This window comes from Canis aureus, chromosome 8, assembly GCF_053574225.1.
Source record: "Canis aureus isolate CA01 chromosome 8, VMU_Caureus_v.1.0, whole genome shotgun sequence".
Taxonomy (NCBI): domain Eukaryota; kingdom Metazoa; phylum Chordata; class Mammalia; order Carnivora; family Canidae; genus Canis; species Canis aureus.
Genome location: NC_135618.1, coordinates 21635010 through 21652651, shown reverse-complemented (window position 1 = coordinate 21652651; position 17642 = coordinate 21635010). Strand labels below are relative to the sequence as shown.

The 17642-nt window shown below is 32.9% G+C and overlaps 1 protein-coding gene across 10 annotated transcripts in view; it reads right to left on the bottom strand.

The window, feature by feature from the left end:
- MTF2 (metal response element binding transcription factor 2) overlaps positions 1–17642 on the bottom strand; it is a 93118-nt gene that overhangs the window by 30761 nt on the left and 44715 nt on the right. For 6 of the 10 annotated variants that reach the window (XR_013384372.1, XM_077905472.1, XM_077905475.1 and 3 more), the window contains 7 exons: positions 11160–11227; positions 9461–9631; positions 5345–5450; positions 5170–5222; positions 4954–5058; positions 2873–3188; positions 1212–1263 (listed from right to left, as the gene is read on the bottom strand). Coding sequence is in view for 8 of the 10 variants with exons in the window: in XM_077905472.1 (XP_077761598.1) it covers positions 1212–1263; positions 2873–3188; positions 4954–5058; positions 5170–5222; positions 5345–5450; positions 9461–9631; positions 11160–11227 (871 nt within the window). In the remaining 2 variants the exon portion in view is untranslated. Of the gene's footprint in view, positions 1–742; positions 3189–3364; positions 3438–4953; positions 5059–5169; positions 5223–5344; positions 5451–9460; positions 9632–11159; positions 11228–17642 lie in introns of those variants that run through there. The other 4 variants (XR_013384374.1, XM_077905473.1, XM_077905470.1 and 1 more) reach the window with 4 other exon arrangements.

The following is a 17642-nucleotide window of genomic DNA, read 5'->3' as shown; positions in this document are numbered from 1 at the left end:
CCAACACTGATAACAGTAATCTTCTGAATATATACACAATAGAAACCAAACATGTACAGTTGGACGTAACTTGTAAAATATAAGGAGAGAGGTACCCTCACTCACACATCAGTGAACATTTACTTGTTAAACATTTAGTAACAAAAGATGACTAGCAAGATCTGACTTCATCACTCCTACATTAGAATTTATAGAATAACTCTTGATAAGCTCACATTCTGATCTAGTCAGATCATGTAAGAATCCATACTTCTCATTTTATAATCAGGATATTTATAAAAATGCATTTGTTTTGAATAAAACCAGTAAGGCATACTATTTTTACATCTTTTCTTTCTATAGTCTAGGGGCAAAGCTTTTTAGGAAAAAAAAAACAAAACCAAAATCCTTTGCTGTGAACCTGACACCTTCTATATAAGCAAAAAGAAAAAAAAAGTCGAAAGTCTGAAATTTTTTGAATTTTGGGGACAATGTAGATGGGGGAGATATATTGTCTTTCAAGTAGGAAGTGTATAAACTGACTAAACATAGTTTATTTTTTAAAGGATCATTTTAGATGAACATACAATAATTACTATTTAAGGGACAAGAGGAAAATGAAAGCCGAGTTTCATAACGATTAATTCAAGTGAACATATTTACAATGGAATTGGAAAATCCTCAGCTCCCTGGCTAGATAAAAGCAGTCATCTACTGCATCAGTGTGTATTTTCAAGCAAATACAGAAGCAAAACTCATTAGCTCTTTAAAAAATACACACATTTAATGTTGGTCTGTTTTAATTCTAAGTAAAGCAATTCCAAAAATACAAACTGAACATCAGAGCCATGTGGAACCACCATGATAAAATAAGACAGACATTCACAATAATTACGTCTAAAGACAGTTCAGCTTAATAAATCATCTTCCAAGTATACTAAAGAAAGAGTTACTAAAAATACTGCTGGTGTTCAGTTAGAATTAAAGGACTTTGGGGAAAATGAAATAATATGATACAGGTGGAGTGAATAAGGTTACACGGGATTTACATTTTCCATTACCCCTAGATATAAACAAACATTCAAAATCAACACAAACTCTGTGTGTTATTCAAAATATTGCAGCTGCAGGAAAGGCAACTTTAAATTAATAGCTAGGGGAAAATCAAGTTTTGGTGGAGGTAAACAGAAGTGACAGTTTTTAATTTGCACTTTTGTAAAGCTCATTTATACCTGGCCAACCAGGAACCAAATGCAGGACAACGAAGTTCTCTGCTTCTTTTGGCTATAATGTGATAAGAAAAGGTCATCTTTTGAAGATGTTTAAAGAAATAAAGCAACTTTCTTTATAAACAGTCAAATAATCAATCAATGGAATAAATAAGTACTAACCCACATTTTTACCGCTCTGTAACCACTACACTTTACATATTTTTCATTTTGGCGGCAAATTCCCCAATTTTTAGGCAAAATCCACCAATCACTTTTAAGAGTAAAATGAATAGCCACCAAAATAAGAATATTCTTCTGTTTACTCTTTGGCTAAAAAAGAAAACAAACAAACAAAACAAAACAAAAAGAAACAGAAGACAACTCTAACACTGGTGATAAAAGAAACTGTTTTTTTACATGTAAAATAAAGTTATCAATTTAAATCTTGGTACATTTTATAAAAACAAGAGGTAATGTTGTAATAAAACAGCAGTAGCCTTGTCAGGCAACATACTGTTTGTTAACCCTGTGCAATAAAATACTTTGTTCATACTACACTTATTCAACATGACTAACAGTTACTACAGACATTTCAGGAATCTTCACGGGACTCCTATAGACTTACTGTTAAAACTGAGAGACATTTACAATCATAATGTGCCATGAAAACTTGAAAACGTTACTTCTAGTAGGAAATAATGTTCATATTATTTGAATTGGTTTTAGGTACTGAACAGCTGAGTTACAAGGACTGAAACTGAAAAGCATTCTAAAAGCCCATGAACACTGTTGTTCACACCCTTCTTCAGAACACACTAAACTTTAAACTTGTTTGACACATTTCTCTTCATACATAGCAAGCAACAGCACCCAATAAAAGCCTGAGAAGAAATGCTGCTGTGTAAATACTGCAACTATTCCTGAAAAAAGAATTATGGGATATATACTCCAAAGCTGCCCATTCCCATAATTTGTATTGCATAGGTCACATAATCACACACATATATATACACCCTTGTGTATATATATGCACATGCAAAGAATATATTAAGACGACAATGAAGTCTAGTCACAGAGCAATTTACAGGCTCAATATATTTTTTACACTTTGCTTGAAAGAAAATTTCAATATTTTACAGTCTTTTAGTAGGCATTATATACACTGCACTTTATGAAATCTGAAAGGTATTGAAATAAATTTTTTCCAACATTTTGGTAACAAAACAGACAACGTTTCTCCAAATACTTGTGCTATCTATCTACATGATCTGTTTGATCTGATAACCACTAATCACAAAAACTGACTCAATGGAATAATTAGAAAAATTATCTAACACCATGCATGGATTTGAATCATTTTTAATATCCTATCCTAGAAACATTCTACAAATCTTAAGATTTAAAAAATTAAGTCTCTGTTCTGATTTTTAAAAGATATCTTTTTATGACAATATCCATAACATTGACAGGTACATGTTAAGGCTAGTATCATCTCCTTTTGTGAACTTTTTTGACTTTTTTTTTTTTTTTTTTTTTTTTTTTAAGAAAGATAGTAAAAGCCAGACTCCTTTATCCTTTAGGGCTTTGAACTGTACCTACAGAAAATGAGAGTGCAGTGAACATAATGTTCAGTCCTACAGTCAGGATGCAGTTGCTCCTTCCCATTCCACAAGATACTGCACCTTTCCATCAAGTGTCACCCGACGAGCCAATACTCGGTATTTTTCACCACATGCTATTCTACCTGCAGCACCAAAATAACTGGTAATGGAGTTTTTTAGATGATTGAGTTGCAACTCCTGATCTGCTAAGTTATTCAAAATCTCTGTGTTGAGTTCATCAAACTGGTAATCTTCTTTGCCTTCATCATCTTTTACAATTTCTGAGTTCTGAGTCTGGAGTGCTCTTCTTGGAAGACGACCCCTTCTCCTCCGTAAATGTGGTATTGCAGCAGGCCAAGATCTTCCTGTACGAGTTCTTTTTCTGGAGTCAGATAATCTATGGAACAACAGAGTCCTATAATTGTCTACTGAGTTTATAAAGCATCCTCTGACCAAACAGTACATTCTCAGATTTTTTTCTATCACTCTACTGTAAGTATATATCCTTGCTGACATAAAAGTCAGCCAAACCAAAACAATACATGCTATTTTTATAAATGGATTATCACTCGCCTTCGTTAGATTCCATCACCTTCTTGGGGCTGACCTTTGAAGAGCTTTTCTTCCTTAACAATGTACTATTAAGCTTAAAAGAATCAGAGGAAGTTTTTAATTACGAGGCCAATAAGACAAATTCTTACCAAGAAGAGGTCCTATTGCATTATATATTGTCAACAGTTATCAATAAATAGAAAACAGTTCATTCACTCATTCAATACAGCAAATATTTAATAAGCACCTACTCCATACTCAACATTGTTCCCTGTGCTTAAATAAATGGTAAAACTAGAATAAATGTTCTCTTATTACCAGTTCTAGGCCTAGTGAAGTAATATAATGAACTGGAACAAGCATAAACTAGAAATCAGGGTACCCCTGAATCTAGCTCTGTGATATTGGCCAAATTCAAATATTCCTCTGTATTCTCTTCTGTAAAGAGATTAAGTGAAGGGGTTGAAATAGATCATCTTTCAGTCATTTTCAGCTCAGGAACTCAAGGATTTTACAATCTTATAACAAGGGAAGCATATAGCATTACAGCTAAATTCAAAGGCTTTAACAGTAACACTGCTCAACTCAACATCCCAGCTCTGTTATGCTTGCTAATAAACATGCTAGTTTGGCGTATTTCTTAAAACTTAGTTTCAGTTTATCTTTAAAATGGGAATAATAGGACTTACAATTCAACAGAATGTTTTATGAATTAAATAAGACAATATATGTATGAAGATCAGCACAATGCTTGGGTAAGAGGCCAAAAATAGTTCACCCTATTAATCATAATTCATTAAAAAATGAGTTACATTTTAAGCTTTTTAATACTCTGAATTTCGTATGATGTACATGAGCAGTTTTTCATTTGTGAACAAAAATTAAACTAAGGGAAATAGGGCAGCCTGGGTGGCTCAGCAGTTCAGCGCTGCCTTCAGCCCAGGTCATGATCCTGGAGACCCAGGATCCAGTCCCACGTCGGGCTCCCCACAGGGAGCCTGCTTCTCCCTCTGCCTGTGTCTCTGCCTTTCTCTCTCTCTCTCATTCTCTCTCTCTCTTTCCCTGTGTCTCTCATGAATGGATAAATAAAATCTTGGAAGGAAAAAAAAAAAAAAACCCTAAGGGAAATATAAAACTTGCAAACTCATAGCTCTGACCCCAAGAAACTCTCTCTTCATACCTGGTATTATGCTTTAGAAAGGTGTCCTTCTGAATAGTCAGGTTAACTAAAATATTAGAGGAGAAGTCTGCTATTGACAGAAATCCTGAGTTTAAAATCCTTTTAGTAACAAAAGGATTTACATGTCTGATTTAGATATTTAAAAAAAAAACAGTCTTCATGAGCAAGGCACACCTAAATATTATAAGCATAAAAAGGTCTCAAGTAAAAGAACATAGTCTATAAACACCAGTATACCTCTTTTCCGTTCAAAAGGAAAATTTCCTGATAAATATTAACAACCTAAGGAATCTACATATGGATTGCTTCCCAAATGCTGAAAGCCATACTTAAATCACTTTAATTGCTAAAAATTTATTTAATCATTACTTTACAAGAAAAAAATTATCTAGAAGAAAATGAGTAAGGAGTATGAATATAAAATATCTACCCATAATGCCTGGAAATGCTAGACGAGGTAGTTTCTTTTGCACTGGAAGCACCCGTGAAATCCACATCTGAGGTATTGGATGAATGTGCAGTTCCCTCAGTTCTCCTGAGACAAAAGAATTTAAATGGTATAACGACTATATTACATAACAATAGAAATACTCATTTCCCCCCAAAAGAAAATTCCTAGGATAGGAGAAAATAACTTGCTATTTACCCTATAGAACAAGGTAAATCCAAGGTAGGATTCTCTGAAATTGATTCCTTATCCTGCAAAATAAAAAATGACATATTTAAAGCAGTGTTCTAAAGTAAGTGGAAAAGATGCTCATTTCTCAGTTAACTTCAAGCATCCTTCCTCTTTGAGAACATATAACAACACGTCCTCTTACCAAAGGTGGCTCAGCAGTTTTCTGAATCATTTTTCTTGTATATGGGCCCGGTGGACGACCTACAGATTTTTTCTTTCCTTTTTTTTCTATTCCATTGCTTACTTCCCTGAAACATAAAACCATTAAGTATTTAATCTCTACATAAAGAAAACAAAAAGACAATAGATAATACACAGTGGCTTGGCTCTACTTATGTAATAATTAGGTTATACTTCTTATATTTTTATATTAATGGTAATATAAAAACAAAGAAATTAAATGTAAGTTGAATCTATAAGCTTAGTCAAGGGCATAGATAATACGTTCTAATTTAAATATATATTTCTTGATTTAAGAGATATTTACATAGAAAGGTTTAAGGAAAAAAAGTGTTCTCTTTATAATTCTGAAAAATATATAGCACCTAAGAGTTAAAAAGCAAAAACAAAAAACAAATAGACTACTTATATTGGATAGACGATTTCAAAACTCCCAGAAGTTCAATATTTAGTTTAGGTAGTTTTAGGTATTATGTGGGTACTTGGGAGATATTTCAAAAATTTACTACTAAAAGTTATTACAAATTTAGTAGTTACCCACATGGAGCCAGGAAGTATCATTATTAAAATATAATAGTTATAAACACAGGTTGCCTTTAGAAATGAATATATATTTATCCTTGAATTATGTTTATAAGAAAGAAAATGAAGCCCAGGGTGGCAGTGTAGAGGAAGGAATTCTTCTTACAGGCAGGAAGTCATTCAAAAGGCACAATTATAAAGATCTAAAAAACCATTTTTGAGACATAAAAGCAAGTATCCAAGCACCACGCAGGGGGGAGGAAAAACAATGGTCAAAGATTATCTCTAATTAATAGAAGGGAAGAAGAAAAAGGGCAAATACCAACATATAGAACATCTACTTAATTTATTCAACAAACATATGTACCATATAAAAGGGATATTAATATTAGATCATAGAAATATAAAGATTTTTCCTGTGTGAAGGGGTTCAAAATATAGTCAGAAGTTAACAAAGATATATACAAGCAGGCTAATAAAAAGGGTTCAGTGCTGTAAGAAAATTACCCAGGAAAACTTAAATAAAAAAACATGGAAAAGGAGGAATAATAATATATAATAGGCTAGAAAGAGGTGAATGGAGAAAACCAGAAGACAACTACTCCAGGCACCCAACTAAAGTTGGGGAAGTACAAGGAAGGAGAAAGGCAACTAGAAAAACAAAGCATAACTAGAACTATAATCAAAAGTCTCAAGGATAAGGTAGATGGGGTATACATTTTGGTGGTGGTGGGGCGGGGGGGTGGGGGGGGGAGATCAACATTTATAGAGGACTCTGGGACTCAAGAAAGTACTCTCAGATTAAAAGGACCAATTCATAGACAGGATCCAGAAGGAATAGAGAAATGCCTTTAAAGAAAGTTGAACCATTTCCTGGTAGCATCAAATGAAAACCTGATAGCTAACCCATATGGAGTTATCTTATTAATATCATGATAGAAATGAGAAAATTTGCGTAAACTTTCTAATTCATAATATGGGCAACTGATAGCAAAGGATTGATGATAAAATCTGAAAGTGCTAGGAAAATTTTTTCCTTTAGGAAAAAAAAACTTGAAAGCAGTATCTACTTTATTACAAATTCAAATGGATATGAAACACTGTCAACCCTGTGTAATTATCTTTTCTTACTCTCCAAGATGACTATCTCATACCTTTTATTTGCTCCTTAAATCTCTACACAAACCTCTCAGCCATCTTTACAACTTATTATTTCACTTAGAAAACAGAAGCTACCATGCAATAATCTTAGTCATCTTCCAAATGTCAACTCTATAATAGTACTAGCATCTTTACCCATTTTCACCCAATTTCAACAAGAGTGTAAAGTCCTTCAATCAAAGGCCATTCCCACATTTAAGTTTTAAATCCCTTTCCCTTTAGCTTCTCAAGGACTTTACAGTATCTTCAATTACCTTCCCACTCTCCTGTGCCAATCTCCTCTCCACTGTATCATTCCTACTAGCACATAAAAATAGGTTCCAATTAATTTTCCATCTATTAAAATATCATCACTTGAGTACTTCCTTCTCCTCTTCAAACTTCCATTTGTCTACCTCTCTTCATAATAAAACTACTTGAGTGTTGGTGACAGATATCCTTTCCACTTTCTCCCTTCTCATTCAGAATTCTTAAAGATTATTTCCTATTTTCCCCTTTTCCTTTATTATCATCATTATTATTTTGAATCTGCCTATGTCCCTTTGTTGTAGATAAAGCCCAGTCTTGACATGTTAATTGAGCAATGCTGGATTCAATCACACTTCAACCACTTCAATCTGACTTCTATCCTTACCTCCAAAAAAAACAAAAAACAAAAAACCCTCCTGTTTCTGTCAAAGTCAGTAATAACAGAATGTTATTTTATGCAATAAACATTTTTCTCTCATCTTAAATCCACCTCTCAGCAGTATTCAATACTGTTTATTATGCTCATCTTCCTTGCAACACTCCCCTTCTCTTGGTTTTCAAGACACCAAACTTTCCTGATTTCCTCCTAACTTACTGATCATCCTTTTTTAGCCTCTTTCGTTTATTTTACCTCTTCCAAATCTCCAAATGATAACAGGGCATTATTCTGGGTCACAGTAGCCCCCCACTCCGACCCCGCTCTTGCTTCCTATGCAATTACACTCATTTTCAAGGCCTTCTAAATCAGCTTCCAAATTTCTATCATGTGCCCTGATCTCTCCTGAGGCTCCTGGCTTTATACACCCAGTTGTCTGTACTTAACATCATCACTTACATATCCCTTATAAAAAATCCCGAACTCAATTGGTATGAGACAGAAGAATGCTTCACTCACCTTGCCAAAATCTGTTCTTGTAGGTCTTGGTAACAGATATCACCACTGACCAGTTGCTCAAGCCAGAAATCTGGGCATTATATAACTTCATTCCTCCCTTTCTTTCATAAATTTAATTCATTAGCAAAGGCAATAAATTCTGTCTTCAACAGAGGTCTTGGATCTATTTTCTCTCCATTTGATACCACCTACCGGGGCAATCTCTCACCTGGACAACAAGTATTTTTTCTTGCTTCTATTCTTAAACTCTATACCTATCCATTCTCCAAATAGCATACAAGGAGTATTTTTAAAGGATAATTCAATCTGCTTATATCTTTAAATAGCTCTCCATTACGCTTGAAAAACAACCAAAACTCCTTAGAAGACTTACAGAACTCTATATGATCAGGCCCCACCCAAACTTTCCAACTTTTAAAGGATAATTCAATCTGTTTATATCTTTAAATAGCTCTCCATTACGCTTGAAAAACAACCAACCAAAACTCCATAGAAGACTTACAGAACTCTATATGATCAGGCCCCACCCAAACTTTCCAACACCTGATGCTATTATCTAGCCTTCATTCATACCTAAATAGTCTTTGATTTCCTAGAACCTGCCTTATAGTCTTCATACTTGTATTTCCACCACCTGCAGTATTCTTCTTTTGTTCTTCACACTGTTAGGTTAGTCTCATTCTTGGTGTTTCAGCTTAAATATCATCTTAAATATTAAGGCATTCCTTAAGCCTTCTTCTTAATAAACTGTTTCACCCTCTATCCATCCCAGTACAATCTAAAACCATATGCTATGTTCTAGATGGCACTGGCATGATCTGTATTTTGTCACTTTTCCCCATTATACTGTAAACCCCATCAGGGCAGAAAGAAAGTCTGTCTTGTTGTTATTACATCCACAGCACTTCGATAGTAAGGTGCTTGAAATATGGAATGAATAAATGGATGAATGAATGAATGAGAAATGAACAAACAAATGAATATGCCAGTACTTAAACTGTCTGCTAACAAAATCAATAGGGCTTATTCCTGGAAAGCCTAAGATCTAAAATAAATAAATAAACATCTAATTTAACTCTTTGTACCTTGTCTAAGCAAGAAATTATAAACAGGAAAACAAATCAAGGTAACTACCACTTGTACTTTCAAATATACTAGTAAGTACTTTCAAATATACTAGTAAGACTAAATAATACATTTTTAGTTACAAATAATCTAAAGAGAAAAACTAAGCCACAGATCAACTTTTACCTTGAATCAGATATAGGTTTGGATGCCTTTCTGCCTTTAATTTTAAATTCATGGGATGTTCCTTCAGGTTCTTTCTCTGCTTTGAAAGCCACATTTGGTGGCACAGGAGGAACACGAATTCGCAACCCAAACAAATGCTTCTTCTTCTTTATTTCTTTCCCAGACATAAACCTAAATTTTTAAAAAAATTAACTAAAAATTTAAAAACTGAACACATATACATGGCAGACCCTAACTCATAACTTTCAGATATAAAGCCTTTACACATGAAAGTCCACCCAATACTACACAACTCACTCTTTCCCTTTGCTTTCCTTGATTCTTATCTGCTCCAGAGCCAAATCCACAGGATATAAGGAGGGAGGGATAGTATCAGAAGGGAGAAGAGTACATGTCCACTTCCCTTTTTAAAATGTGGCATCTGACTTCTTAAAGGAAGAAGAGTAGAGTAGTGTCTTTTTAGTCCTAACATGTGTTTTCCCATATTTTGGTGTCATCTGTTTAAAAGATGTCCAAAAAGATTTAGGAAAAGAAGAATTATATTTCAGGGTGGATCTGTCAGATCCACTGGTCAGAAAGTAACAAGTGTTATTAGCACTGGTAAAGAGGACCCAGTATGAGAGGTCCAAAAAAATAAAAAGAGTATCTAGTGTATCAGATCTAGAACTGGTAATAACCTGGAGCAGAGAAAGGTTATTTCATTGTGGGTTTAGATCTCTGAAAAATGTGCCCCATAATTCTTTCCCAAAGTCCTCAGGCTCCTTTTTCCAAAACATCCCCACCTACCTTAATTCTACTGGACCCTGCCTAGCCTCAGGAACCACTACACCAAATGGTTGGAATGTTCTTCCACTGCTATGCAGGTTTGAGAAAGGGGAGCTCTCGTTTCTATCAGATTAGCAACAAATGTATTATCTGGTACCCTAGATTGGATTACAGAATTCACATCCCATAAAGTATTTTTACCAGCACAGTAACTGCTCAAGCACTTTATGGCTTTTTGAACTGGCCTAAAGATCTAGCTACTAGTAATTATGACATTTTAAAGGAGAAAACACCGTCAAGTTCAAAAAAAGCAACTTGTTACAAACAAGTATTTTATAAAATAGCTCAATGGTTGGTTAGAGCCAGCATATACACTTACAAAATTATTTCTATTGAAATTTTTAAATATTTTAAAGAAACGTAGATATGCCTTTAAAAAAAAAAAAGAAAGCCCTATGGAAGAATATATTAAACAATAATCAATTATCAAAAACTTAGTACTAATACTACTTCTCTGTAACTGATGACAATAACGAATCTTAAAACCATAGAAAATCTCAATCATTTTAAAACCAATATTCTCTATAATACTTTCCACTGTTTGCATTTTCCCACCAGCTAAGACTTTATTTTCAGAATACTGTATTATAAAAACAAGTCATTACTGAACATGTTTTTCAACTGAACAGGCCAAATTCCCCTGAGATATTGATATGCCTGCCTCCCATCCACCAGTCCCAGAGGAATGCTCTTCCCTTCTCCAACCCTTGAGAATCACTGCTTTACCTCTGACTGAAAAAGAATAGGACATTAAAAAGCTTTAATGGTTTGTACTAGTTCTAAACACCAATCCCACAATTCTTAAACAATGCCATTATTCCTTATACTTACTAAATGTCTCCCTCATAGGGATACATAAAATAAATCAACTTACATGGTCTTGTAATCATTTAATGCCTCCAGAACATGCTCATATCTTTCAGATTTTGGTGTGTCTGCCAGCTGTGAAGTATCAAGAAACAATTTAACGCACTATAATTTCATCAATTAGTAATATACAGGTGCTAGACAGAGGCAATGTGATGCAGAAGAAAAGTGTACTGACTGGTAAGTCAGAAGATCTAAGTTCTAATTCCACGTCTTCATTGACTAGCTGTATGATCTAAGGCCATTTAACCTCTTAAGACTTGTTTTTTTATCTAGAAAAAGGGAGTAAAAATCTTTCTCTAATTACCTTACTAGTAATTATATGAATCAAATGATATGTCTGAAAGAACTGTAAAATGCAAAACACTACAAAAATGGGATTTTATTAAATTTATTTTAATTCTATAATCTGAGGAAATAATACATTAGAATGACTTTAATATCAACCATATATAGGTTCTAATAGATATTCTAATCGATACTAATAAGTAACAATATAAAATGTAATGAGAAAGATAAAATTTTACTTCCCGATACTTGTAATATTAGCAGAACCCAATAATCTCTATAACATTGAATAATTCTGTGAAACTCAGGGGGGAGGGGGTTATTTCATAAAAGTTATAGACTTTAGCCAGCCCTAAAATTCAAAATGTCTCAGTAATTTCTTATCACAAATCATTTTGAACACTATCCAATTCTAGAAAAGATTATTTTGTTTCAAAAGGGCTTCCTTAAGAGTCATTTCTGCCTCTTCCAAGTTTAAAGACCTAATAGCAAAAAATATAAATTATAAAAGGACCATTTTCAACTCAAGCCACAAAAGCTTTTTTAAAAAATCCAGAATATTACAATTGATTTTCAAGGGTACCACCAGTATACTCTTTACCAATTTAAATTTCCAAACCTCAGAACTGCTTCAGGTAAAAAGATCGAACAAATCTGCCAAATAGAATGTTGGAGGTAGAAGAGACTTATAGAGCCATCTACTTCAATTCTCTTTATTTTACAGATTAGTTAACAGATATAAAGGTTAAATAAAGTGCTCAAATTCACATAGCTGATTAGTGAGAGAGCTAGAATCTGAACACAGGTGATGATAAGTCCTTTCATTCAACATTCACTAAGAGCCCATACTGTGCTAATGTGCTGGGTGCTTTTAGAAAAAAGAAAGAAATGGGACAGTTTTGTGCCCATGCCTCTAAACCATACCATTTCCTCTTAATTTCTGTAGTGTTCAATGACAGAAAATTTTTATTAAAGAAGAAATAACAGAATCAGACCTTAAAGCTTGAAAGACACTCTAGATGTCCATCTAATTCAAAGTTCCAACAATATTGCAATCCCTTTTAATATATAGTACAGATAGTCATTCAACCTTGGTTTAAATATTACCAATGATGAAAGCTGATGAGGTACCCACTGAGGAAGCCCAATCCATAGATGGACAAAACCTTTCTTCCTGGAACTCTTCTTCTATTCCCTCTTTGACAAGACAGTTCTTCAAATATCTGACAGCAGCTATCATGTCTAAGTATAGGATATGTCTAAGTTTAAAATTAAGTTGAAAATTTTTAGCAGCCACATTACATGATTACTTCATATTAAGCTTTGGCTAACTAATTCCAGCTCTTCCTTATCCCTCACCTCCCCATCTCAACTCAAAAATCTTATCAGATAAACTGATCAAATCAAGTATTCGCTATCATACATTGCTTCTTCTGAACTGGTTGGTTATATTTAAGTCTAAAAGCAGAACTTTATAACTGTTGTTTTTGGTTTTCAGGTCAATGTTTGAGATAATCTTTTCTCTAGATTCTCTCATTCTTCTAGAATTAGGGGTAGACACAAAGACAGACCTCTGTGGCTCTCCAGGAGACACTCTGTCAAGGTTATTTCCAAGACACTGACTGCTTTTGTTTCTATTATTCAATTGGCTACATATCCATTTAATTTTTACTTTTAAACTTAACCAGTTCAAATTTGAGTATCTAATGTGAAATTCAGTTATACTATGTCTATACTACACCCATAGCATTTGACATACCAGTGTGGTTAACCATATAAAAAAAAAAAAAAAACTAGTGTATTTAATATTCTAATAGTGTTTTTCCTTATTGCTTTTTAAATCTTCACAAACCACATCTGAAAAATGTGCTCTACAATTTCTGACAACAAAACTAACTTCTCAAATCTACTCTTTTGCATTTTGAAAAGTACAATGAACTCTTTTTTTGGTACTTCCTCTCTATGGTTCTCAGAAATTTTACCTGTAAGTTCCTTTGGCACTCCAAAACTATTTTGCATAGAAGTATTAATTTCAACTGGCATTATGGGGCCAAGGATCTCCTTTCTGTATTTTGAAGACTCTAAGTACAGATATTACAGTTTAAATCAAATAACCTGTACTAAAAGAGTATCATGTTGTATGTTGACCACCTGACCATGAGATTTATAATTTATACTGCTAACATAATAACCATTTTTTTTTCATAATAACCATTTTTGTTCCTCCCGTCACAGACATTAATCTCACACTAAGCTTTTACTTTCAGGGTTGTAAATTCTGTATAGACAAAAATGCTCTTCAGTATAGTTAAAACTCTTCCTGTCAATAAAATATACCTTTAAATCACCAAGTTTGAATTCCATGCTGCCAAGGCTTAAGTATGCAAAAACAGATGAAGTCATCTGTTTGCCAACCTATATGCTGCATATTAATATGAAACACACAAAGTCTCAAGTATTATTAATACACACCTCTATTACACATTTTTTCTCTAGCCAAAACATCATTTCTGCTATAGTATTTCATTTAAGTTTTATCAATGCCTTTCTCCCTTACATCCTTCAAAAGGTAGCAATACACTACTCTGCTATGAATCTTTGAGGTTTAAAATTTAAGATTACCGTTAACAGAAAAGTAGGCTCCCCTTACAGAATCAGGATTTCAGATCACATTAGGAATTAAGGACAAATGATAATAAGCAGATTCCAAAGTATGAATATCTCACTTTAACTCCTAAAAGCAATTTGGTACAACTGTTAATTCCTCAATCTAAATAAAAACCTTAAGCAAAATTTATTTGGGATCTCAAATGTTGTATTACATACTTTTACTATCTCCAAGAAAATATTACAAAACAATAGTTTCTCAAATAGCTACAGTCTATACAAGGCATCAGTTACAAAGATGTAAAAGAAAACAAAATCATATAAGGAAACATGATATAGAACTATCATTATATTCCAATATGTCCTAAAAATTTCAGCTTCTCTTCACAATCTCAAAATAGCCAACTAAGAAAAAAAGTTATACATAAATGTTAAATTTGCCTTTCAGTATGAAAGGATATACTCTCCAAAAAGTTTAATATTTTTGAAACTTTTGTTATAAAAGAAGTCATAGTATTTTCTCTTACCAAAAACAAAGCACAAAACACTAAATGGATACTACTGATTCAATTAAAATTGCTCCAACTAACTAGAAATAGAAATAAGTATTTATGAAGCTTCCAAAATAACATAGTTACCATTAAATTTTGACCAGCTCAAATTAAGTCCTAATTCAGCTCAGAAATGATAAATATAAGTGCCTCCATATGACTAGTGTGTCCACATGTATTCTTAACCAAAATGCCATAAAAATTTCAATCAACTTCTCAAGTCATCCTTTACCCACATGGGGGAAGAAACTCCACATTTAATAGAGAGAGCAAAATCATAACTATTTTTCTGTATTGTTTCATCTTTGAAGAGAAACTTCTAGAGCAAGTGTCTATATCATATAATCTAAGTATATATAGTAAGAACTAATGGTCAAAATGACACTCAAGTACTCATTTAACCAACAATATACTTAACATACAGTATTTCCCATGTTTTAAAAGTAATTAAAGGTACTTTAAAAAAGATTTTTAACATAAAAAGATTTTTGAACAAAAAGTTTTATAAACCTAAGTCTGGACTAGTGACAAAACTCAATTTGCAATTCAATTTCAGTTAACCAAAGACATACTATTTTAATAATCTAGAATAATCCACTATTTGTATTACCTTTGATTCTATTATCACAAACATTTAAAAGTAAGCTAAATGAAAATTACTGAATAAATGCTACAGGCTGGTATAAATTTTATGGTCTCATTATTAAAATCACACTCTCAAAACCAATTATAATGACAATATAAATATATAAAAGATTAATACAGAGGATTAAAAGCTAACTTCTATCTGTAAATATCTGAAGATGGAATGACTAAGTTTGAATATTTTCTTTTTTTAATGCAGAGAAAAAGCAATCAGAAATGATTAGAAAATCATTTGTTCTGATAATAAAATTTTTTTTTTAGATTTTATTTATTCATTCATGAGAGACACACTGAGAGAGAAAGAGGCAGACACAAGCAGAGGGAGAAGCAGGCTCCATGCAGGGAGTCCAATGTGGGACTCGATCCTGGGACTGTGGGATCACGCCCTGAGCCAAAGGCAGGTGCTCAACTGCTGAGCCACCCAGTGTCCCTCTGATAATAAATTTGATGGCTCCAAAAAAATGGAAACACTCCTCAGAAAAGTAAAACTTCTCCACTGTAAAGTTTAAAGAGTATAATGTTCTTAATTTTTTAATTTAAAAAAATTCCCTATTAGCAATAAGAAATAGAAATTTATTTCTAGGACATTATTACATAAGCTAAAGAAAATGAAAATTTATCTACTAGTGAATTTTTTCTGATGTACAGCTAGAACTGAGAATACTGAGATTCATAACCTGAATTCCTTTCTTTGAAACAGACTGATTTTTTTTATTTTCAGTCTCTTGAGTAAAATCTAAATAGCATTTTTAATAAGATAGTATTTGAAATAAAATAACTTGAGTCTTTATATGTGTGCCCACCATCTACATGAAGTAACTACGATAGAATTTAATGTGAACCATAAAATATACTAAGACTATAGATGTATCTGCATATGAAGTGCTAAAAGAACCATGGCAAAAAAGAAAGCATTTTTAAAAAGAATATATTAAAGCATTATATAATAAGATGACTATAATGAACACTACAGTTATTAGTGCCTTATATTTACTTTTTTCTTTTATTACTAATCGTTTATTAAAATTTATCAATTTTGTTAGTCACTTGTTCTCTCAAATTTCATCCAGAAAAAGCATGTAACAGAAAAGAATGTTCTATTTCTAACTTAAAACACTCAAAACATCTTAACTCAATTAATTTTAATATCTTTGATTTTAAAAATATTATTTTTAAGTATTCTACAAGTGTTTGATTTATATTTTACGTAGCTGATCTACCACCAACTTTTAAATGTGCATTATTTGCTCTCCCTGATGCCCTGTAAACCCGATATCCTATTTGACAAGAACTTTTTATAAACTGCCCCAAATAACCCAAAACAACCCAAAAATCCCTGATATCCTATTTGACAAGAACTTTTTATAAACTGTCCCATGTCTAAAAGCTACAAAAAACAGAAATTCCTCCTAAATTTCACATTAGTTTATACCTCAAAAAGTAATGTGACTAAAATTCACACATCTAATTCCACATACTATAAAACAAAATTTTTATTTAAGCTAAGAGTAGTTAGGGGCACCTGGTGGCTCAGTCAAAACATATGACTCTTCATTTCAGCTCAGGTCATGATCTCAGGATCGTGAGATGGAGCCCAAGATGGCATTGGGCTCTACAGTAGGCATGGAACTTGCTAAAATTCTCTCTCTGCCCTCCTCCTACCCTTCCCCATCATTCCTACGCTCTCTAAAGGAAAAACAAAACATTAAGCTAAGAGTAGTTAATATCCATATTTTAATAATCCTAAAAATGCTAAAAACAAGGTAGCTATTAAAGTCACTTTCTGCTTTGTGCTCATCTATGGTTTCAAAATCTTCTTCAATGAATATGCATTAACTTTTATATTGCTTTTTCTAAAAGACTCTGTAAACCAGCATGTGTGATTAGACTTCGCAAATGAAAAGCAGAATGAGAGGGATAATCTCCAACTAGGATAGCTTCACTCCCTAACTCACTATTTTACACTATTACTGGGTCCTCCCATTCCTGGAAGTCAAAGATATACATACATATATAAGAGAGTACCAATAAGAGAGGAAAGGAGAGTATTGGTTACATCTCTTAAGCTTATAGAAACTTAGAAAAACAGGAGGAGGAACCAAATGCAAGATATACAATAATTAGGATTTCTCCCTCCCTTCTATCTTTAACTACAACAATTCTCATTTCAGAAAATGGAAGAATCAAGTAATTTTCTTCTTCCTTCTACATTTTTCTCTGAGTCAAGAAACAATAAATGGGAGGATAAGAGGACTAGTCCTGATATCCTCATCAATGTTACTTCACCCTGAACTAAAAATAAAATTCTACTTTAAATGTGTGACTTGTACATGTATCTTAGTTGCTTTTAATAGAAACAAAACAAAACAAAACAAGACATCAAACAGCTAATGAAGTTA